The sequence below is a fragment of the Lepidochelys kempii genome, chromosome 20 (genome assembly GCF_965140265.1).
Source record: "Lepidochelys kempii isolate rLepKem1 chromosome 20, rLepKem1.hap2, whole genome shotgun sequence".
NCBI classification, from domain to species: Eukaryota; Metazoa; Chordata; order Testudines; family Cheloniidae; genus Lepidochelys; species Lepidochelys kempii.
Window position 1 is genome coordinate 2,100,351 of NC_133275.1, and position 23,551 is coordinate 2,123,901.

The 23,551-nt window shown below is 64.1% G+C and overlaps 2 protein-coding genes across 11 annotated transcripts in view; both read right to left on the reverse strand.

The window, feature by feature from the left end:
• Positions 1–951: 951 nt before the first annotated feature.
• Positions 952–9,013, reverse strand: CD63 (CD63 molecule). The gene is made up of 8 exons (XM_073319322.1): positions 8,904–9,013; positions 8,578–8,655; positions 3,574–3,762; positions 2,836–2,910; positions 2,516–2,611; positions 2,162–2,311; positions 1,612–1,695; positions 952–1,334 (listed from the first exon to the last, which is right to left on the reverse strand). Exons 2-8 carry the CDS (start codon positions 8,641–8,643, stop codon positions 1,269–1,271), a joined length of 726 nt encoding a protein of 241 aa, XP_073175423.1. The 5' UTR covers positions 8,644–8,655; positions 8,904–9,013; the 3' UTR covers positions 952–1,268.
• Positions 9,014–12,660: 3,647 nt separating this feature from the next.
• LOC140901098 (inositol polyphosphate 1-phosphatase-like) overlaps positions 12,661–23,551 on the reverse strand; it is a 49,229-nt gene continuing 38,338 nt past the window's right edge. For 3 of the 10 annotated variants that reach the window (XM_073319316.1, XM_073319315.1, XM_073319313.1), the window contains 7 exons: positions 21,636–21,898; positions 20,018–20,119; positions 15,669–15,886; positions 15,329–15,389; positions 14,802–15,002; positions 14,336–14,510; positions 12,661–13,484 (listed from right to left, as the gene is read on the reverse strand). In XM_073319316.1, the coding sequence (XP_073175417.1) occupies positions 12,995–13,484; positions 14,336–14,510; positions 14,802–15,002; positions 15,329–15,389; positions 15,669–15,886; positions 20,018–20,021 (1,149 nt within the window). In that variant the 5' untranslated portion in view covers positions 20,022–20,119; positions 21,636–21,898 and the 3' untranslated portion in view covers positions 12,661–12,994. Of the gene's footprint in view, positions 13,485–14,335; positions 14,511–14,801; positions 15,003–15,328; positions 15,390–15,668; positions 15,887–18,525; positions 18,700–19,044; positions 19,142–20,017; positions 20,120–21,635; positions 21,899–23,551 lie in introns of those variants that run through there. The other 7 variants (XM_073319314.1, XM_073319318.1, XM_073319317.1 and 4 more) reach the window with 7 other exon arrangements.

A 23,551-nucleotide genomic window follows, 5' to 3' on the forward strand; every position in this document is an offset into this window, starting at 1 on the left:
AGCGAGCTGCTCCCAGTCACTGGATGGCCCCAGGTGCGACGAGTCGCCCAGTCACGGAGCCCCCACTGCCCGGCCACTGGGGGCACGGAGATGGAGTGGGGTGTGGTGTCCCCTGCAGGTACCTGCGCCCACTGGGGGGGGCTGAGGGGATTCCAGGAGGCCACAGGGTGCCAGTCGGCAGGGGGCCCCAGCAGCCTCACCCCTGAACTAGCTGACCCCCCCAGCCCTCCCCAAGGAGCCCCCCAGCCCAGGCTGTCAGCTGCTCAGCACAGCAGGGCCCCCCATCTCTACCCAGTCCCCGGGGGCCCCGCTGGCTCCCCCGGTTCCTGCTGCAGGAAGCCTGACCCTTCCGGAGGGGAGCAGCCAGGACAAGTTGCCATGACAACAGTCGCCAGTGACCTTCAGGGGCTAAAAAATATTAAACAAAGGAGGGGGGCAGGGGGGTGAACACATCCGGCCCCCTCCCACCATGTTTCCAGGGAGGGGCCACCCGTCAAACATAGAATCAACCAGGGTGAAATTCTTGGTGTGTGGTCAGCAGCCCTGGGCTAGAAGGCAGCTGGGGACAGAGCCTGGCTGGGGACTCATGGGTCAGAGGGACCTTGGGGGGAGGGGGGGGAAATCACACACACCCCCCCACTGAGCTGGGCAGCCCAGGCTCCTGGTCCCACCCCCGTTGCAGCAGCAGAGGGGTTAACACTTGTGGGCGGGCCCTGCCCCCACTCACCACTGATGGGGGGGGGTTGGTCCCCTGGGACCCCCAGCACAGACACCCCAGGCCACGTGTGTGGGAATCCCCCCTCATCAGACACCAGATGGGACGAGGTCAAATCTCCCCCTTGCCCCTCAAGCCAGGGCCCAGGCCAGAGCCAAAGAACCCGACAGACCCAAGGCATCAGAACGGAGAGATCCGGGGAAGCTTTTTATTTTCAAAATACTGTGCCCCCCCCTCACATCTTCAAACGTATCGACATTCCCCCCCCAAAGACAGAGAACCCCCCGAGCCCCCCCTCCCCCGACACTGGACAGGCGGGGGGAGGGGCCGCTAAAGTAAGAAAAGGGGGAGAGGTTTTGGCAAATGTTTAAGGCACCTGCTACCTGTCCATTAGAGGAAATACGGTACCAGCTGCAGGACAGGAGCTGCCCACCAGGGGGCGCTGCGGAAAGAAGGCGGGTCTGACAGCTTAAAGGGGCAGAGAGCGACACCCCCCTCCCCCCCGGGGAGCCCCCCCCCCGGAGTCCGGGCTGGGGCGGGGCCGCCCCGCCGGCTACATGACCTCGTAGCCGCTGCGGATCCCCTTCATGAGGCAGCAGGCGAAGATGATGCCCAGGAGCTGCAAGAGGAGACCAGGCGTCAGGCGACCACGATGCCAACGGCCCCCCCGCCTGCCGCGGCCCGCCACCCCCACCGGCTGGGCACTGCCTGGCCCTGCGACCTTTGCCCGCCAGCCCACTAGGGAGAGGGGCACCCCCAGCTCGCCCCCCCAGGGGCCCAGGAAATTGTCCAGCACCCCTGGATTCCCCCGCCCCACCCCCAGCGCTGCCTGTCTCCGGACTCAGGGGCGGGGCCGGGCATGCCACGGGGAGGGGCCAGGGGCAGACGCTCGGTACCTCGAAGAAGGCGATGCCCAGCGCCACGGCTGCCACGATGACGATGTGTTTCTTCAGCCAGGCCTCGATGCTCTGCGCACAGCCCTGCGGGGGGAGCCGACGAGGCAGCTCAGGGTCCCCGCCGGGACGGTGTGAACCCCCCCTTCGCGCCCCGGCCCCCGCCGGGACCGTGTGAACCCCCCCTTCGCGCCCCCGCCCTGCCCACACACCCCCGGCCCCCGCCGGGACTGTGTGAACCCCCCCTTCGCGCCCCCGCCGGGACGGTGTGAACCCCCCCTCGCGCCCCCGCCCTGCCCACACCCCCTCGGCCCCCACCGGGACGGTGTGAACCCCCCCTTCGCGCCCCCGCCCTGCCCACACACCCCTTCGTGCCCCAGCCGGGACCGTGTGAACCCCCGCTTCACGCCCCCACCCTGCCCACACCCCCTCGGCCCCAGCCGGGACGGTGTGAACCCCCCCTTCGCGCCCCCGCCCTGCCCACACACCCCCCGGCCCCAGCCGGGACAGTGGAAACCCCCCCTTCGTGCCCCACCCCCAGGCTGGAACTCACTTGGACGTTGATGGTGGCAGGCGTGGGTTGGAGGTAGCACGTGGGCACAGTGGCGTTTGCCCAGCAGCAGGATGCGGGGACACTGTGGTTGCTTTTGAACGGTTCGATGGTGGACCAGTCCGTGTAGTTATTGGCCCCGCAGCAGGAATACTGCGAACAGGAGAGAACCAGGCGTCAGAGCAAGCAGGAGCCCTCTGGCCGCAGAGTCGTGAGGTCTAGTGGTTAGAGCAGGCGGCTGGGAGTCAGGACTCCCAGGTTCCCTCCCCAGCTGTGAGGGGGAAACTTGGTCCAGCATTTGGAACCCCACCCGGCCCCCCAAAGAGGTCAAAGGTCGCAATGCCCCACCCCACTCACTTTCCTCTGCAGTTCGTCCAGGGTCTGGGTTACCAGCGAGTCGTTGCCATATTTCTTCATGGCGTCCTCCAGGCCGTCCTGGAGCACAGCGCGGACCTGGGGGGGAGCAGGGGGTCAGAGCAGCCACACGCGGCTCCCGAGGCCGAGCGACCCCTTGTGGGCTCTCGGGTCACCCACCGCCTCAGCTGGGTGGGCCCTGGACCCAGGCTGAGCCCCACTGGCGATCCCCAGGCAGCCCCAAGCGCGTCTCCCCAAGAGATGCCTGCGCCGGGGGAGCAGGACCCCTCATCGCGGGATCCACACGGCGACGAGGTGCCCACCTTGTCCTTGAAGATGTACCCGGCAATGGCAGCTGCGATCTCCACCAGGAAGATACAGGTGAGCAGGATGGCGAACTGTGGGGAAGAGCGGGGTGAGCGGTGCCCCTCAGGCCTGCCCTGCAGCCCCCAGCCCCCGCATCCTAAACCCTTGGGGTGCCCCTGAATCCCGCCCCGCAGCCCCCAGCATCCTAAACCCTTGGGGTGCCCCTGAATCCTGCCCTGCAGCCCCTGGATTCTAAACCCTTGGTGTGCCCCTCAGTCCTGCCCCACAGCCCCCAGCCCTCCTGCCCTTGCATCCTAAACCCTTGGGGTGCCCCTGAATCCTGCCCCGCAGCTCCCAGTCTCCCTGTCCCCACATCCTAAACCCTTGGGGTGCCCCTCAGTCCTGCCCCGCAGCCCCCAGCCCTCCTGCCCTTGCATCCTAAACCCTTGGGGTGCCCCTGAATCCTGCCCCGCAGCTCCCAGTCTCCCTGTCCCCACATCCTAAACCCTTGGGGTGCCCCTCAGTCCTGCCCCGCAGCCCCCAGCCCTCCTGCCCTTGCATCCTAAACCCTTGGGGTGCCCCTGAATCCTGCCCCGCAGCTCCCAGTCCCCACATCCTAAACCCTTGGGGTGCCCCTCAGTCCTGCCCCATAGCCCCCAGCCCCCGCATCCTAAAGCCTTGGGGTGCCCCGAGTCTTTCCCCGCAGCCCCCCGCTGGCCCTGCCCCCAGCTCTGCCGCTGGCCGCGCCCCCTCACCGTGGTGACCATGCAGTAATTCTCCTTCGAGGCCCCGCAGCAGCCAAAGAAGGAGACAAAGAAGATGACGACGCCCACGACGATGATGACGATGGGGGCGCCCGAGGCCGAAGGGCTGCTCATGATCAGTGTCTTGTTGAGCTCGATCTGCACGTAGATCCCGATGACGATGAGGGCGATGCCGCAGAGCTGGGGGGGGAGACGGGGGCAGGTCACCCCGAGCATCACCTGACCAGCGCCCCTCCCCCACACTCGCCCCTCCCAGACCCAGTCAACAAGAGCCCCTGGCCCCACCAGAGCCAAGAAAGTGCTGCCCATGTCCCCTCTGCTGGATGGCACCTGACCTGCTCAGCTGTGTGTCACAGCCCCGTACTGCTGGCAGCTAATGGGGATTTGCCTGTAGCCAGGGTGGCTTTTGGAATGAGGAGGAGGGGGGACGGGCATGCCAGTCCTGCGAGCCTCAGGGAGTTTCTCTATTTGCTACAAGAGCTTAAATTTCCCCCCCAGGATCCTGAAGCACACGCCAGGCCTGGCACGGAGGCCACGCTTAAAATGCAGCCACCTCTGGGGCAGCGCATGGCAGCCTCAGAGCAACAGTGCTGGAGAAAGGTGTTCCCGCCCCCTCTCCCGCCGGGTCCTGCCCAGTATTCCCTCCCCCGGTATCCCCTCCTGGGGGAGGGGTTTGGAGAGTTAGAGGTATCCCCCCCGTCAGAATTCAGCCAGGACACCCCAAGCCCTTCAGTAGTGCCAGGGCAGCTGGTGTCTCCTGTCTGCATGGCATCACCCTGGCAGCATCTCAGAAACTAGAATGGGGGGGCAGAGAGACCCCCCACCCTAAAGATAATCTGGAGCAAGGGGAGGGGTGAGAACCTCCCCAATAAGGGGGAGATGTGCCAGGTAAGTCCTACCTGGCCCCAGAGAGCGACCCACAGGCAGACCCAGGTCCTGCGGCCTCCTTATCTCCCCATCCCATCTGAGGATCTCAAAGCACAAACTCCATTGAACTTCGCCTCTTCCACACTCCCATGTACACTACACCGCGCACGGGCTCGCCTCCCCACCACCAGCCTCCACCCCCTTCTCAAACAGCCCCACCTGGCCCTATTTACCTTTCCCTGCCCAAGGAACACAGACCCACTGGTGCATGGACTCCACCCACTTGCCTGGGATCAAGGGCCAGAGATGCCAAACCCTGGGGAGACCGGGCAGGGGCATTCCCTGGACGCATGGCGGGTGGAGGGGGCTCGCCCTGGGCAGAGGCAGGCAGGGACCAAGATGCCCTGGCCCCACTCAGCGGGGGCAGACAGGGCACGTGCCCCACTGCCCTCTGCTGGGCAAGGGCGGCATGGCTCAGCCGCATCATAGGCCCCCACCCCGCCCCAAGCCCCTGGCAGAGCCGGAGCCCCGTCCCCACCCCGCTGAGCGGGGAGTGATTTGGTACCAGCAGGACAGAGCTGGGGGCACCAGACCCTGTGTGGCTGGGGACTCAGCTGTTGCCAGCAACACCCCCCAGGTCCGAGTTCTGTAATCCCGTGGGAGCCCCCCTCGGGGGTGGCGTCGGGACTTCCCCTTTCTCCCTGCTCAGCCCCCGGGGGGGGGATCGGCTGGAACCAGTGCGGGGGAGGGGCACCGGAAGAAGCCACATGGGAGAACAGGCCCCGCCCCTGGGTGTGACGGTCCCCGACGGGGGAATAACGTTCCCCCCCTCATCCTGCCCTCCCTGTTCCCCCCAGAGCCCACCCGGCTTTCTCCTCCTCCAGCCCAGGGACATGGCAGCGGGTGGGGGGGGGGGAGGGAGAGTTATTGAAGCCGAGCTTCACTGGAGCCTGGGTTTCCGGCCTGGCCTGCGAGAGGCGGCTGTGTGTCTGTCTGTCTGTCTGTGCGTCTGTTTGTCTGTCTGTGCTCGCGCTCGACAGCAGGGGGGGGGTGAGGCCTCGCAGGGGGCAGAGGATCCTGGCACTGGCTCTTCCACTACCGGGCCTGCTGCCAGCGTGACCCCCCACCCCCTGCTGGGATCCCGGGGCTGCCACGTTCGCCCCAGCCCTGCCTCAACCCCCGCCCCATCAGCGGGACGAGCTCTCGGTGCAAAGCGGCCCCCAACCGGCCCTGCAACAAACTGCCATCTGCTGCTGCCAGCGAGCTGCCCCGGGGGGCAGGCCAGGCCCCCACACCCCCACCTCTCCGGGGTGGGCTACGGAGCGGGGAGGGGCTGGGAGCCAGGCCTCCGGGGTTCCCATCCCAGGAGGATGGTGACATCCAGCGGTTAGAGCAGAGGCGGCTCAGGCCCCCGGGTTCCCATCCCAACTCTGCCACAGTCAAGTCCCTTCCCCATGCCTCAGTTTCCCCATCTGCCAAATGAGGCCACTCCACCTTCTGGAGCCTTATTCCTGGTGTTTAAGGAGCAGGGGGGGAGGGGAGCACAGGTTGCCAGTCAGAGATCCCGAGCAGGAGCCCTTACAGTGACGTTCCACCAGCCGGGATCCCTACCCCAGGAAAGCCCCGTATTCTCGGGCCCAGGTGTATTTACCTGCCGGGGAGGGTAAACAGAGCAGCCAGCTTGGCTGCCCGTGCAAACACTGACGCTCCTCTGAGCTACTCACCGGGGGCGGGCCGGGCCAGGTACCACTGACGGCATTCACGTGGGCAGCGGAGCCAGGGTGGCAAGGGGAGAAACTGCCCCAGTCCATGCCGGGCAGAGGGGAGCTACAGACCCAGCTACTGGGGTCACAAGTGCCCCGGCTGGGCCAGGCACTCCTCATTCCCCGGCTCCAGCCCACATCCACTGCTGAGCCCGACTGCCGGGCACCCGGGCCATACCCCTGGCACCGCGGGAGCACGGACGCTCCAGCACTGCCCAGGGATCCCCCGGTGCCGATGGGTCTGAAGGGTCCCCTTGCCCACCTCTGTGGGAGAGTGGCCAGGGCTGGGCACACGCCCCGTCCTCACAGCTGAGCCGGTTCCTCCTCCCAAACTCTGTGACTTCCCTGGCTGGGTGGGGCTGGGACAGGAGGCCCTGGCTCCTTCCCGCCATTGAGCAATGGAGACCCCCGTGCGAACCGCTCCTCCCGCCTACGAGGGGTGACTCAGCCCCCCCTTCTTGGCAGGACGCGCCCTCCCACCCATTCTGCTGGGCAATTGCAGGCTGATTACGATCGGAGCCCGGAGCCGTTAGGCCCTGCCCTGGTCTTTCCCCACCAGCCACTTCCCCTGGCCATTCGGATGGCACATGACACGGGCCGTGATAGCATCTCCCTCGGGTCAGGGGGCCCAGCACCCCTCAGCCGGAATCAGCACCATGACAGTCCCCATGCAGTGCCCAGCCTGCCTCAGGCCAGGAGGTGCCCGGGCTCCAGGGACGACGGCCACTGAGGTCACAGACAGGCCAAGGCAGTGGCAGCAGAGATGTCAAGGGGCGAATGGGCCAGGGAGGCCCAGCTCCCCGGGTGGAGGGAGCATCTGTCCAGGGCAGGGGAGACACCGCGGCCCAGGGGGAGGGGAGGCCTGCCCCGTGCCTGCTCTGGGATTAGCCAGCAGGGCAATTCCGTGGACGCTGAATACGCTGTCGAGCAGCCCCAGAAGCCAGGCTTAAGGTCTCCAGCCGCTGTTGGGGAAAAAGTGGGGATGACTCACTCACTGCACTGGGGCGTTACCCCTGAAACCTAATGCTGGCTGATTATAGGTCAACAATGCAGCTGCCGGGCTATTAGCAATAAATCACCAGCTTCTCTGGGCCAGGGGTGGGGAGGTACCACATCTTCCCCAGCTGACTCCTGTTTACGATTAGCTGCCCACCTCCTGCCCCGTCCCCCCAATCCACACCCCCCCCCCAAATAAGTCAATCACTCCCAAGCGGACACCCTCCAGATTTCCTGCCCAGGAGCACCAGGAAAAGCCTCAGGGCCCAACCAACCATCCCTTGGTGCCCCACCCCAGTGGAGAGCTGGGTGCAGCCTGGGAAGGCCCCGTCTCCTTACCTGCAATTCTGGATTGGTTCACACCCTCCAGACACATTAAATGGAAACTCCTGTATCCCGTGGGCATGAGCTGGGGGGTGCCTGTTCCAGAGAAGTCACCTGCCATCCCGAGCCAAGGCCTGTACAAGCTGGCACCACTATGCTCTCTGCCAGGCAGAGCCAGAGCCCCAAGTCTGTTGTCATAGACCCAATACTGCAAACAGGCAGGGGAGAGGCCCAGTGTGCTGGAACGGCAGGGTGTCTGGGGCTGGATGACCTGGGGTCAAGCCCCGCTGTGGCCATGAAGGTCTGAAATACTAGCCAACTTCCTCGCTTCCCTGGCCCCCAGTGTGAGGCAGACAGTGGTATAAGTGATGCTCTGTGGTTTTTTAGGGCCCTTTGAGCCCCACGTTAGCCACCAGAGTGGGGCTGCAGCTAGCCCACATCCTGTCCCCACAGCAGGGAAAAGGAGCCTCTTTGGGGCTGGGCCAGAGTCAAGAACCTGGCTCCAAACTTCAGAAGGGCTCAGGGCTGAGATTCAGAATCTCCCTGGTCTCTCTAATGAGCCAAACTGGCCCCTCGCCCCACACATCAGCCCCAGCCCGGGCCCATCTAGCCCGGCCTCCAGCCCGCCACGGGGGCAGCCCAGCTGCTTCTGAGAAGGGCGGGGGGAACCCTGCAGGCCCCCGGAGACCTTCCGCCCAGCCCCACCCCACTTCAGGCCCAGCTCATGCCTTGTCACAGAGGGGGCTCAGCCCCCCATGTCCCCAGGGACCCGAACCCCCACCTGCCCCAGCCCCTGTCCACCGGGAGAGCCCCGCTTGGTCCAACCCCAGCCTCTGCCCCCCTCCCCAGGCAGGGCGGGGCGGGAACCTGGGACCCCCGGCCACCGCTCGGCCAGCCAGACCCCTGCCAGCGCTGGCGGCAGGGAGACGCGCCCATGGGCGCGGGGGGAGACTTGGGGGTGGGGATGACGCAATCAGGAGCCAGCCCGGGTCACCCCGAAGGAACTAGGGGGCGGGCGGGCGCGGGGGGGGCAGGCCCGACTCACCCAGAACAAGAAGTTGAAGAAGAAAACCAGGAACTTGACGCATCTCATGCCGCCTTCCAACGCCATCGCGCCCGGTGCCTGGGGGGGACAAAGGGCGCAGCAGAGCCGCGGGGCTGGGGGAGAGCGGAACAGACCCCCCGCACCGGCCCCCGGCCCCTTCGCCCGGGGAAAGCCCCCCCCCCCCGCCGGAATCACCCCGGCAGCGCGTCCCCCCACCCCCCAAGCTGGAATCCTCCCCCTTCCCGCCCCAACCCCCCCCTTCCCTCTCCCCCGCCCACCCAGGGAGCCGCCCCCTGGCTCCCCACTTTCTAAAGCCCCCCACCCACCTCGGTCTCGCAGCCCCGCGCTCCTGCCTCCGCCCGCCCCGGTCACTTGACTCGCTCGGCTCCACGCAGGTGGCAGGAGGGGCCCGGCACCATGTGACCCCTGTGAGTCAACAGGAAACCCACGGGTGGGCGTGGGGTGGGGCGGGGCGGCCCCGCCCCCGGGTGGCTTCCAGCCCCGGCGCCAGGGGCCCCGGTTAACCCCCCCCGCCGGCCGCACGGGGAGCCCCCGGCCCAGCCCTGCGAGCCCCGGGCGGGCGGGATCGGCCCCCACGCGCGGCCCCGCGGGGGCAGCTGGCTATTGCTGGCTCTCTGGGGGCCCCTATGGGTCGGGGTCTCGGCCGGGGCCGCGCTCAGCCCCCCACGGGCGGCGGGGGCAGGTGGCAACGAGCCGGGGAGTTTGACTTTGTCCCTTGGAAAGCGCCCCGCAGCCCCCACGTGACGTGGGCTCCCCCCACCCCTCGGGGGAATTAACAGAAACTTCCTCCAGCCCCACTGCCCTAAAGCAGCTCATGCAGGGGCAGCCCTGGGGCGGACAGGGTCCGGCTAGCCCCAGATCCCGTCTTCACCAGCTGCCCTGCCAGAGCGCCAGGGGGAGAGCCCAGAACAGGGCAGCTGGCCGAACCCCCCCCCCCGGCTTCCCCTCCCAGCTCCTGGCGGTCAGAGGTTTAGGGCGACCCAGGATGGAGCTGCCTGCGGCCCTGACTGCAAACTGACCCAGTTCTTTTTTGAACCTAGTTGTACTTTGGGCCTTCATAACATCCCCTGGCAAGGAGTTCCACAGGTTAACCGTGCACTGCATGAAAATGACTGCCTCTCGTTTGTAGGACACCCACTGCCTGTTCACTTCACTGGGGACCCCTGGCTTCTGTCGTGCGGGAAAGGGCAAATCACCCTTCCCTAGCCACTTTTCCCCTTCCCGGCCTGATTTTCTCCCCCTCAGTCGTCTCCTTTCTGAAGTCGAAGCCGTTCCAGCCCCAGATGATCCTGCTGCTCTGTGCAGTGAGGCTAGTCCCATATGGGACGGGACCTAAGCCGCTGAATGCTGGGTCCGAAGGGGCTGCTAGCTGGAAGCTGAACCAGACAAATTCCAATTAGAAAGTAGGCCCAGATTGTTAACGGGGGTTAACCCCTGGTGCACCTCCCCAGGGCAGGGGGATCCTCCATTGCTGGCGACCTGCAGGAGCGAGACCTAGTTTCCCTTGCAAATAGCGCGGTCCAGAGCAGAACAGCCTGCGGCATGTGCGGGAACCAACAGTGCCGGGCCCAGGGCCCAGCACAGAGCCACTGAATCGCCTGTTCCCGGGAGCCTTTGAGCCCCTTGCAAAAGTGAAAAGGAGTCCCAGCCCTTCCCACCTGATCCAGATGAGTTTAGCATTGTGGGGGGGTCAGGACTCCTGGGTTCTGTCCCAGTTCTTGGAGGACCTCCAGGCTCTACTGCCGACTCCACCCGCCTCGCTGCATGACCCTGGTCAGGTCACTTTCTTCCTCATTGCCTCAGTTTCCCCCTCTGGGGGATGCAGACAATGCCTGGTTGTTGTCGAACTGCCTTGTAAAGTGACTTCATTTTACCCAGGAAAGTCCCTGGGTGCTGGGCTGGCGTCAGCCCGGACAGGACAAACTTTTCTTTATGTCCATGTTGCGATGGCAGGCCCAGTTCAGTCTCTGGAGGGGGCTGTCAGTTAGGGGCCAGACCTTGGTTTTCAATGTCTCCCTCATACCTTATTTATATGAATTATATAAATTCATTCATATGAATGTTATGAATTATAACATTCATAAACCAGTCGGAGAACACTTCAATCTCTCTGGTCACGCGATCACAGACATGAAGGTCGCTATCTTAAAACAAAAAAACTTCAAATCCAGAATCCAGCGAGAAACTGCTGAATTGGAATTCATTTGCAAATTGGATACTATTAATTTAGGCTTAAATAGAGACTGGGAGTGGCTAAGTCATTATGCAAGGTAGCCTGTTTCCTCTTGTTTTTTCCTACCCCCCCCCAGATGTTCTGGTTTAACTTGGATTTAAACTTGAAGAGTGGTCAGTTTAGATGAGCTATTACCAGCAGGAGAGTGAGTTTGTGTGTGTATGGGGGTGGGGGGGATGTGAGAACCTGGATTTATGCAGGAAATAGCCCAGCTTGATTGTCATGCACATTGTGTAAAGAGTTGTCACTTTGGATGGGCTATCACCAGCAGGAGAGTGAATTTGTGTGGGGGGGTGGAGGGTGAGAGAACCTGGATTTGTGCTGGAAATGGCCCACCTGATGATCACTTTAGATAAGCTATTACCAGCAGGACAGTGAGGTGGGAGGAGGTATTGTTTCATATTCTCTGTGTATATATAAAGCCTGCTGCAGTTTCCACGATATGCATCTGAGGAAGTGAGCTGTAGCTCACGAAAGCTTATGCTCTAATAAATTGGTTAGTCTCTAAGGTGCCACAAGTCCTCCTTTTCTTTTTGCGAATACAGACTAACACGGCTGTTACTCTGAAATCTAAATCCCTCATACCTTGTGTTTTATAGCCTCCATCAGGGGCATTATATACAGAGACCATCCCCCCCACCACCAAGATCAGTCGCCAAAGAGCGTGTGGCAGGTGCCCTCAGGCAGCGGGCGTGGGCCTGGGCTGCCCGTTCGAGGAGCTGGAACATTAGGATTTGTAGCGTGTAGTGCCTAGCGGTCCCCACTGAGATCAAGGTCCCCCTTGTACCAGGCCCTGCACAAACACAGAGGAAGAGCCAGCCCCTGCCCAGAGAGCCTGACCCCTAACCAGAAAGGGCGAGGGAGGCCAGATGATCGGGGCACCGAGGCCCAGAGAGATTTGGTGACTTGCTCACGGTGGGTGCAGAGATCAGAAATGACCCCAGGTGAGGAGACAGTTAGACCAGAAACAGCACCTCCCAGAGGGGAAAGGCCTCATGTCCCATTCCCAGCCCCCCTGAGCCAGCCAGGCCCCACCCTGGGGATCAGAGCCAGTGCCCCCTAGAGGGGAAAGGCCTCCTGCCCCATTCCCAGCCCCCTCCCCCGAGCCAGCCAGGCCCTGCTGTGGGGCCGGATCAGAGCTGTCATCCCCTGGAGAGGTGCTCCCTGGCCCCAGATTAGATAGCAGCAGGGTGAGGTGTATGGAAACTCCTCCCACCTGCCCTGCACAGGGACAGCTCAGCGCTGCCAGGTAGGGGAGCCCCAGGGCAGGGGTTGGTGGTTAGAGAGAACGCCTGGAGCCAGGGAAAGTCTGGGCAGCAGGGCAGGGGTCCGGCGACTCTGCTGCTGGGGCGGGGCAGGGGGCTTGGATGCTGCACTGCACTGACCCCCCTGAGTTCTGCCCAGGACCCTGCTAGGGGCAGGGGATGCCGGGAGCATCCAGCTGTGAGACAAAGGCCTGGCTGCTGGCGCCGAGCTCACTGCTCATCCTGGGGGGACTGGCACCCCTGCCCTGGCCGGGGGGGGTTGCCTGGCTGGGCAGAGACGGGGAAATTCTCCTGCCCAGCAGGGTTTATACAGCCCGGCTGCTCCTGCCCCCTGCTGGCTCCGGCTGGCAGTGCAGCAGGGGCCTGCTGCCATGCTCAGAGGGGCTCTGCAGTGTGCACCTCCCGCCCACCAGTCCCAGAGCCCGCCCAGCCCCGCTCCAGGGCCGGGTTAGAAACGGGCGCCCAGGAGCACCAGCCGGGCAATAGGTCTGGAGATGGGGCTGGCCGGGGCAGGGGCCTGGGGCGGGGGAAGGAGGGAGAACAAATGAAAGGCGAGAGGGCAGGAAAAGAAAGGCATGGTTTAATGGGGGCCCGGCGGAGGCTGGCACAAAGGGGCGAGCTCAGCACGGGCAGCCCTAGCAGAGGGGGTGAGGCTGGAAGGCTCCAGGGGGTGGGGGTGGCGTCAGACGCCCAGGTCTGCGGCACCCGGCAGGGAAGCAGGGGCTGCCTGCAGCCCCCTGCCCCTCCTCCGAATGGTGCTGCCGCCCCCGCCCCTTCGCGCCCTTGGTGCCCAACTGCCCCCACCCCCACAGACCAAGCCGGGCGGGGGCTGGCCCCGTCCCCTGCTGCAGCAGAGGCGGAGCCAGGCTGCCCCTCCCCCGAGGCAGCCCCCTGAGGGTCACAGGGCAGCAGTGGCCAGCGTGGCCAGCACCACCTCCAGGTGTTCACGGTGCATGAAGGCCACCAGGCCGCCCCGGTTGGCCCAGCGCTCGGCCCCCACAGCGCCCCCCGCAGGCTGGCTGTAGGTCAGCTCTGGCAGCGCCCCCCGCTGGCCGGCGCGCCAGGCCTGCAGGGCAGCCTCCAGGTCCACCATCCCTCCGCCCAGGGCCCGCAGGATGGCATGGGGGGCGCACGAGTCCCACTTGAAGGTGCTGCCCTCCGAGAGGACGTAGGCCTCGGCCAGCCCCAGGATCACGCACAGCATCTTGTAGCCGGCGCCCGAGGCGAAGAGCAGCCGCTCCCCATACAGGGGCCTCAGCACCCGCTGGATGGCCGGCGTCTCGCTGCGGCTCAGGACGACGGAGGGCTCGGGGCGCAGCGGGGGCCGGCTCAGCGAGCACAGGCTGGTGCCCTGGTACGAGACGCCCCAGTGATACACGCCCTGCCACCTGCGCACAGGAGAACACCATGGGGACGGTGCCAGCTGCCACAGGGAGCAGCAGAGGTGGGGCTGACAGCAGCTGCTCAGGAGAGGAGCTCAGGGCTGGGACAGCAGGGGCTGCAGGTCGGGAGTGAGGGGCACCGGCAGAGCTGGGGGTGGGGAGGAGCCCAGGGCTGGGACAGCAGGGGGCTGCAGGTCGGGAGTGAGGGGCACCAGCAGAGCTGGGGGGAGCCCAGGTCTGGGCTAGCAGGGGGCTGCGGGTCGGGAGTGAGGGGCACCGGCAGAGCTGGGGGGAGCCCAGGGCTGGGAGCGCAGGGGGCTGCGGGTCGGGAGTGAGGGGCACCGGCAGAGCTGGGGGTGGGGAGGAGCCCAGGGCTGGGACAGCAGGGGGCTGCGGGTCGGGAGTGAGGGGCACCAGCAGAGCTGGGGGGAGCCCAGGTCTGGGCTAGCAGGGGCTGCAGGTCGGGAGCGAGGGGCACTGGCAGAGCTGGGGGGGGGAGGAGCCCAGGGCTGGGACAGCAGGGGGCTGCGGGTCAGGGTTCAGAGGCACCAGCAGAGCGTGTGAGGAAAAGGGTTACACACACCCCGGGGGGGTCCCTGCCATGAACTGAAGCTGATCAGAGAGAGCCACGAGCCACTGTCAAAGCAACCCCCCGGCCCACTTCTCTCTGCCCCAGTCCCTGGGGGAAGGGTGGGGTTGGTACAGGCCAAGGGCTCCACCTAGTGGCCTGCCCTGTGCGGGGTCCCCAGCAATGTCCAGCTGCTGGGGTGCCTGCAGACCCCCCCCAGGCCAGGGGCAGCGCCAGGATGTGCCCAGGGCAGAGCTCAGGGGAAGGTCTGGCGGTGAGGGGCAGGTACCTGTGGGTGAGGGGGTCCTCCCGGAAGAACGGCTCGTTGATGACCCCCAGGACCGGGTCCCCCGAGCTGCGGTCATACGCCCCGATGAGCACCAGTGCCGAGCGCAGCCCGGACGGGCAGATGCCACCAATGGGCGCCACGCTGGCCTGGCCACGGATATACTGATTGGTGGAGTCTGCCAGAGAGAGGGCGGCGTCAGAAGCAGGCTCCAAGCCCCGCCCGGGCAGAGCACGAAGCCCCCCAGCCAAAGCCACATTGCTCCCTTTGTCCTCGCCATGCTGGCATGACTGGTACTAACTGGGGGTCTCGGCCCTAGAGCTGGGGATGTGGGTTCCCTCCAGGGCAGGGAGGAGCCACCGTGGGGGTGAGGCCATGGGTCAGCACCTTTTCCCAGCCCCAGGACAGGCCGGCCGCTCCCGCGCCCCTGGTGTCGTGCTCTGGGATGGCAGCGAGGGACCCCCCTTACCAATGGGGTCGATCCAGATGGCCAGTCTCTCCGGGGGGATTGCCAGCGCCACGGTGTCCAGCGCCGGGTCCTGCAGCGCCACCTCCTGGTGGATGGCCGCTGCCAGCAGCTCGGCCGCCGGCTGGTTCCGGTCCAGGATTTTGAAGAGCAGCGAGGCCGTGTCCCGCTGGGTCGTGCACACCTGCACCACCAGGGTCTCTCCTGAGGGTGGACGGGCTTAGCCAGACGGGGCAGGCTTGGGGGCCCCCAGTACAAGGGGGCTGGAGTCAGTGTGATGCAGGGGGGCTCCCCAGATCAGGGACCCCCCCACCCCAGTACAGGACCAGCTCAGACCCCCAGCACTAGCTGCCCCAAGCCCTCCCCACCCCATGCTGGGATAGCATGGCAGGGGGTGGGGGCCCTTATACCTTTCCCAAGAACTCAGCCCCGGCCACCATGCTGCATGGGAGACCAGGGACCCCACTCAGCCAGGGACAGCGCCCCCCACTGGTAGCTCCATCCTGTCCCCACGCTGCCGACTCACTCACCCAGGCTGTTCTCAAACTTGTTGGACTCCTCCCCGCAGATGTGGCCGTGCAGCTCTGGGAACTGAAAGAGACAGGGCAGGGGGAGCTCAGGGTAGCACGAACCCCTTGTCTCAGGCCCTTGAGACTCCACCTCCCTTCGTCTAGGGGTGAGGGGACCCTGGAGGGGGGTGTCCATAGATGGGGACCTAGGCAGCTCCTTGCCTCGGGGATACGATGCCCTCCCCATGCCCCCAAGGGGCACCCCCTGCTCCCGCCTGGCCCCCCCCCCGGGGATGCTATTTGGATGCAGTCGGACAGGCAGAGGGGAGAGGCCCCAGCCCTGCAGGGTGCCCACGGGTACCTCCTTGCCCACGTCATGCTTTATGACCTCCTGGATGAGCACGTCCGCCAGCGTCTTGAAATCCTGCACAAACTTCTTGTTCTTGTCAGTGCCCGTCTTCTCCTCAATGAGCAGCTGGAAGAGCGCCTCCTCCTGGCGGCACAGCTGGGCGATGCGGGCTGACTTCTCCGACGCACCCACTAGGCTCTTCAGCAGGGCTGACATGGTGGAGCGGGGGTCTGGAAGGGAGGCAGGGTTAGATGGCACCCAGGTTCCCCCTACACCTTCCCACAGGCCACGAGAGACCAGAGCCCACCAGACAGTGAAAAGGAAGGTCCAGCGATTAGAGGGCAGGACTGGGGGAGTGGGGCTCCCAGGTTCATGGGGAAGGGAAGTGGGGCTAGCAGGAGAGCAAGGGCTAGGAGCCAGGACTCCTAAGTTCTATTCCCAGTTCTGTGCCTGACCCGCTGCACGACCTTGGACAACTCCTGTCTCCAGGCCTCCGTTTCCCCTCTGAAATGGGGAGACATGAGACTTGTCTCCCCTCTCATGGGGCTGGGGTTCAGAGCAGCCCCTAGCTGCAGGGCAGGCTGGAGAGGGGCCAGGACCACCACCCGGCATCGCGGTGTCAAAGGGGTTAACAAAACCCATCTCAAAATAGCTGGGTCTAAAGCAGCAGCTGCTAATTACAGGGCCCGGGGAGGTGCCCTGAGAGGGGGAGCCACCTGGCAGGCAGGGCAGGGCTCCCCCAGCTCCAAAGGCTTCTAGGAGAACGGCACATGCCAAAATTAACCCAAACTGTTACCAGATGTGACAGAGGCTAGGCCGAATGCCAGAGGGCAGGGGACTGCCACGGGGCTCTGGCCTGGCCTGGGTGCGGGACGTGCCACGGGGCCGTGGACTGAGCCATGGGGCTCCAGCCTGGCCTGGGGACGTGCCATGGGGGCTCCAGCCTGGCCTGGTTGGGGACGTGCCACGGGGACTCTAGCCTGGCCTGGTTGGGGATGTGCCATGGGGACTCTAGCCTGGCATGGCTGGGGACGTGCCACGGGGATGTGGATCGAGCCACGGGGCTCTGGCCTGCCTCACTCCCCCAGGCAAAGGCTCCTTGTGGGGGATGCTGGCTTTGGTCCCACGGCAGAGCACTGGGGCCAAGCTGGCAGCGCATGGGGGAGGGAAAGGAGACTGGGGCAATTCCCCCAGCCCCTCCCGCTGCCAGCCCCCCCGCTGGCTTGGAGGGGCGAGGCTGGCTGGTGGGGAGCAGTTGGCAGGGTGCAGCCTGCCAGGCCTCGGGAGGGAGACCCTCACCCACCGGTGCCATGGGCCTGCCCCATCAGAGCTCTGGCCTCCCCAGGGGGCGCCAGCCCCCTCCCCCGGGCCATACAGGGCCAGCAAACAGCTCCCTGGTCCGGGACAAAGACCGCTCCCCTCTAGTGGGACCCCCCCTTGCCTGAGTCAGGCCCCCGCCCAAACCGGGAGGCCCCACATTAACCCCTTCAGTGCCAGGCAGCATCCCAGGCCGGAGCCAAGCCAAATGGCAGCAGCAGCTCCCCCCCCTCAGCCTGTGTCCTGCCCCCCCACACCTGTCAGTTCCCCTCCAGCCTCTCAGCTCCCCCCCAGCCTGTGTCCTTCCCCCCAGCCTCTCAGCTCCCCCCCAGCCTCTCAGCTCCCACCGCAAGACTGTGTCCTGCCCCCCTACACCTGTCAGTTCCCCCCCCAGCCTGTGTCCTGCCCCCGCAGCCTGTCAGACTTCAGCCTCTGTCCTGCCCCCCGAACCTGTGCCCTGCCCCCCCAGCCTGTCAGTTCCCCCCCAGCCTGTGTCCTTCCCCCCAGCCTCTCAGCTCCCACCCCAAGACTGTGTCCTGCCCCCCTACACCTGTCAGTTCCCCCCCCAGCCTGTCAGATTTCAGCCTGTGTCCTGCCCCCCGAACCTGTGCCCTGCCCCCCCAGCCTGTCAGTTCCCCCCCAGCCTGTGTCCTTCCCCCCAGCCTCTCAGCTCCCACCCCAAGACTGTGTCCTGCCCCCCTACACCTGTCAGTTCCCCCCCCAGCCTGTCAGATTTCAGCCTGTGTCCTGCCCCCCGAACCTGTGCCCTGCCCCCCCAGCCTGTCAGTTCCCCCCCAACCTGTGTCCTTCCCCCCAGCCTCTCAGCTCCCCCCCAGCCTCTCAGCTCCCACCCCAAGACTGTGTCCTGCCCCCCTACACCTGTCAGTTCCCCCCCCAGCCTGTGTCCTGCCCCCGCAGCCTGTCAGACTTCAGCCTCTGTCCTGCCCCCCGAACCTGTGCCCTGCCCCCCCAGCCTGTCAGTTCCCCCCCAGCCTGTGTCCTTCCCCCCAGCCTCTCAGCTCCCACCCCAAGACTGTGTCCTGCCCCCCTACACCTGTCAGTTCCCCCCCCCAGCCTGTCAGATTTCAGCCTGTGTCCTGTCCCCCGAACCTGTGCCCTGCCCCCCCAGCCTGTCAGTTCCCCCCCAACCTGTGTCCTTCCCCCCAGCCTCTCAGCTCCCCCCCAGCCTCTCAGCTCCCACCCCAAGACTGTGTCCTGCCCCCCTACACCTGTCAGTTCCCCCCCCAGCCTGTGTCCTTCCCCCCAGCCTCTCAGCTCCCACCCCAAGACTGTGTCCTGCCCCCCTACACCTGTCAGTTCCCCCCCCCAGCCTGTCAGATTTCAGCCTGTGTCCTGTCCCCCGAACCTGTGCCCTGCCCCCCCAGCCTGTCAGTTCCCCCCCAGCCTGTGCCCTGCCCCCCTAGCCTGTCAGTTCCCCCCCAGCCTCTGTCCTGCCCCCCCCCGCCTGTGTCCTGCCCCCACCCGAAGCCAGGCCCCGGTCGAGTGCAGCATCGTGCAGCCCCTGGCCGGCCCCCGCCGGGCCCCCCCGTACCCGCGGGCTCAGGGATGCTGCGGCCGCTCGCTGGCGCGGACAGTCACGGGTGGGACCGTCCCGACACCCCCGCGAGGGGCGGGTCCCCGCCCGGCCATGTGACGCCGCGGGGTTAACCTCGTCGGCGCCGGGCCGCCCCCCACCCCTCCGCCAGGTGCTTGGGCGTCGAGGCCGGGGGGACCCGGGTTAGGACCGGAGCCGCCGCCCCAGGCCCCGGCTGTGACCCCCCGTCCCCGCTAGCCACAGTGGTTATCGCTGGGGAAATCGAGGCACGGGTCAGGCCAGTCAGCGCAGAGCCTGGACTCGAACCCAGGAGTCCTGAGTCCAGCCTCCCCTCAGGGCCCCCACCCCCTGGCCAGGGCCAGGAACAGAACCCAGGAGTCCTGGCTCCCGCCCCCTCCCCCCACTGCCCCATTCGCGGGGGTCCGGACCCTCCCCGGGCCCCTCGGCGGCTCGGAGCCCGGAGCGGGGCAGAGTTGGGCCCGGATCGGGCCCGCCCGGTAAGTCGCTGTTTCTAACCTGCCAAGACCCGAATTTTGGGTTCTGGGTTTCCCAGGCAACAGCTGGTGACATCAGCGCGAAAGAATCAGGACAACTCTCAGGCCTTGGTGATGTCATCAGTCGTTGCCATGGTGAAACAGCGAGCTCTGAACTCAGGTCCTGACAGGTCAGTAAAAGAGGAACTGATTTCCGCTCTCAAATCATTCTGACACCTGGCACTTTACACACGTTCACGAACGAGATCCCGGGACCGCTCCCCCCTGCTCAACAGGGGAAACTGAGGCAGGGAGGGGGAGACTTCAGCCTGGCTACACAGCAAGGCTGGCACAGCTGAGGACAGAACCCAGGAGTCCTGGCTCCCAGCACCCTGCTCTAACCAGTAGACCCCACCCCCCTCCCAGAGCTGGGGATAGAACCCAGGAGTCCTGGCTCCCACCCCCCCCCACCCCCCGTTAAAGCTGATTCCCCACTCTGGCACTTCAAGTGCAGAAGGTGGGGCCCACAAGCATTCTAAAAATTAATATTGGCCACTCCAGGGTGGTATTAAATTCCCAAGGTTACAGGTTCTCTCTGACCTTGGCTGGGTAGATGCTGCCACCACCCCAATGCAAAACCTCTTGGAACCCAGGAAGGCGCACTTGGGAATTCCTCCCTGTGGGGCACCCTCAAGCCCTTTCACACACACACCCCCCCCTCGGGGAAGAGCTGAGAAAGGAAATCAGTTGTAGCCACCAGCAAGTTAAACAACACGGGGACAAACCTCTTAGGGCACCAAAACCCAGGTCCTGTTCTTAAAAAAGGAAAGGAAATACACCTGGAACTTAGGCTTTTGCTGGATTTAAAAAACCCACTTACAAAAACCAAACATCAAGAATAACCCTGAGGTCCAGCATAACAAAACAAAAATAGGTGGGGTTAGCCCTGAAGAGTCCACGGGCCAATAAGAAATAACCCTAATCATGTTTTCCTAGACATGCCCTAATTTCCTTACGCATCGGGGGGTTCAGATCAGCAGTCTCTCGGGATGATCTGATGGTTTTTCTTAACTGGCTTAAAGCTTTTCTTGCTGCCTGTTCCCCGCTTCCCCGGAGAACTGCAACACACAGACAAAGGGAAGTTTTTCCCCCAATTTTGAAAAGTTCTAGCCCTCCCATTGGCTTTTGTGATCAGGTGCCCACTCCCTTCCTTTTACCTGTGGGCTTGTTGATCCTTTACAGGTAAAACAAGTAGAAAACAGACACCAAGAGGAAGTCCATAGCCAACTGGCTGGCTGGGTGTCCACAAAAGGGAGCTACCCCCCTCTCATTTATCACCCCCCCCCGCTCTAACCACTAGGCATTTCTTCCTTCCTTTATAAGACTAAATCGCACCCCCCACCCCATGGACATTCTAAGCTGCCCCCAAAGGCTGGGAGCCCTCCCAGAAAGACCCTCCCTCTGCCCCAGGCACTATTCAGCCCACTGCCCCTGACAGGTGGGGGAGGCCCAGCCTCGCCCACTGCCCCCTGGGACCTGCTCCCTTCCTGCAGTGGATCTGGGCAGGATCCCTGGGCATGGGCTTCTCCCATCACCCCCGGCCGTATCAGGCTCCTGGAGCGATGTCCAGCAGCACCCGTGTCCCCTCCAGGCCCCTGGAGGGAAGGGAGCTGAGCCCAGAAATGGTCTCACAGGAGCTGCCTTTGGGGTGGGAGGGGAACACACGGGGGAGGGCAGTGCTGGGCCGCAGGGGCCGAAGGAAGCAGGATTTTTGCTGGGTGTTTACAGAGAATCATAAATCCAGGGGCCTCAGGGCCCAGCGCCATTGAAGGAGCTGTTCCCTGGCCAGGGAGCCATGGCTGTGGCTAATGGCCCAGTGGTTTATGCTGCATTGTGTGTTTTTATCCTCGCCCTCTGATGGCCAATGGCTCTGGAACGCCCTTTCCTTCGGGGGGCCATGGCTCTGCAAGCCCCTGGCTGGGGGCGTGGGCCAGTGTGGGATGGCCTAGGGCTGCCTAGAAAGCCAGCCACAGCCAGGGAGGGAATGGCACTCACTGCCTTCACTCCATTGTGCCACGGTACCATGATCCCGACTCGCAGCCGGCTGCTATGGGCTTCCTCCGCCCTGGGCTGCCGACGCCCCTCAGCCCCGACCCGCAGCCCCCTGCTATTCCTGGGATCCCCCTGCCCACGCCCCTCACTCCCAACCTGCAGCCCCCCTGTCAGCCCCGCCCTGGGCTCCCTGCACCCCCAGCTCTGCTAAGGCTTTGTAGCCTGTGAGGAAATGGCTTTACACCCCCCCACACACACACGTGCGCACTCTGGGGCAGGCCTGGTTCAGGCCATTAGCCCCCAGCCTGACTCTGCTCAGCCAGCCACAGACCAGGGGTGCTGAGGGGTGCTGCACACTCTGCCCCCACTAGGTGGTGCTCTGAACCCTGATCTAGAGTCAGAGAAGCAGCCGGCGGGGGGATGTTCTGATTGGCTAAGAACTGGAGAGATTTTCTGGCACCCAACAGCCCAGGTTGAACCCACCCAGCATCCACCCTGGCCACAGCTGGTGCTAAAAGACCCCCCCGCCCCCGTGGCAGTGAGATGGGCTGGAGGACTCAGTGACGATGAACGTTTCTCTACCGTGCACTCGGACCCGGGTGCCCAGGTTCCAGGGCTCTGGGGACACCCGCTGAAACTCCCAGGCACCGAAAAAACCCTTAGATGCTTGGGAAAATCTTGATTGTGCTACTGGGTTCTGAGTCTTCTGCACACGGCGCAGGGCCAGACGAACCTCGGTGCTTCGCTTGGGAGCTGTTTGGGCCAGGGACCAGTTTCTGGTTCTGGGTTCGTACAGCGCCTGGCGCACGGAGGGCCCGGGCCAGGCCTGGAGCTCCTCAGCAGCACTGCAATGCAAGGAGAATAAGAAGTCACAGTAACTGGGCTGCAGACGTTGGACGGACATTTTGGCGCCTGCGTTTGAGCTCATTGTGTGGTATTTTCACATGAAAGTTTAGGCAGGACACAAAGTAGAACAGGTGACTGATATGTCCCTGGAGGTCCGCAGTGGCCTCACTGCCCACGGGGCAAATCCCAGTCATGGAAAAGATAGTGACAAATTCCTCCCACCCCAGAGCAGGAGTTTCCCAACACACACAGATAGGCACACATGCGCACCCCCCCCCCGCACCCCCCCCCGAACTAGCATCTACATTCAAAACCCAAACTAGTGTAAGCTATTACATTACCTGGCACCATGGCCCCTCCCTGTACAGCTGTTAACAGACACTCAGAACACGCTCGGGCCTGCTGAATGACCTTGGACAAGTCACTGCTCTGCTCAGTGCCTCAGTGTCTCCATCTGTACAATGGGGCCATGGATCCTGCCCTGCTCTGTAAAGCACTTTGTGACACTGTGAAAAGTGCTGAGTAAGCACTGGGGGTTACTAGGGGATGATTATGTACAGGCCCAGCATCCAGAGTCATGTTCGTACAGGAGAGTTTCCGTTTTCATCAAACAAAAACAGACAGTCACTAGCTCTCTTGGTTGCAGAGAAAAACTGGACACGTGACTGGAGTGGAAACCTAAAAGCTCAGACACCAGAAAGGGGGGATAGAGAGAAACCCAAATTGATTCATATTTTTAAAAAACTCATCATTTTTATGCCACTCTCGTGATTTTGGCGGCCCCGGCCATAGGCTGGAACAGCTGGGTAGGACTATTCCCCCCCGATTTGCACTAAATTCAATTGCAAACTCCCCCACTTTATAGTGAAACCAATCCCACTCCACCTGCAGACAATCAGCTGCCATGCACCCCTCCCCCCCTTTACTGCCACCCCCTGGAGCAGGCATGAATTAACGTCCTCCCCGGGACCCTCCCCCACACCAGCACCTTGCACCCCGCTCAGCAGCAGCCACAGCTAACTACAAGTGGGAGGGAGGGGGATGCATGTGGCCGGCTGCTGGCCCTGAATAGGACCTGTAGGGCTTTCCTGGGTGAGGGGGGACCCTTGCCCAATTCTAAGCGCTTGGTGGGGTGAGATGAGCCCTGCAGCACCTCCCTTTGATGCAGGATGCAGGACTGGGCTCGGGGTACGACTGATTTCCTTCAGCCCTGCGTGTCACGCTCTTGGCACAGAGTTTGCATCAGTGGCTGCAGCGGGCTGGGCAGGCAGCACCAGTTCCCGGCTCTTTTTAGTGCCCAGCCTGCCCTGCGAGGCAGTGAGAGGCTCGTAAGATGCCCTCCCTGTGGGGCTCATTGCCCAGTGGGGTAGGTTCTCTGGCCTTTTCAGCTCCGATTCAGCTGCTCGGTGACAAGCATGTCAGCAAACAACACGACCAATGGACAGCCCCGGCCCTACGAACGCTGCAGCCCACGCGTGGTTTTATGCACATTCTGCAGTGCTGGTAGGATTGTGGCCTAAATCCACAACATCTCTTCCCCCCGCTGCTGAAATGCAGCCACCTCTGGTGCAGAGCACACCAGCCGTAAGCACAGCACCTCCCAGCCCAGACACCCTGGGCCAGGAGATTCCAAGCCCAGCTGTAACTGTGGC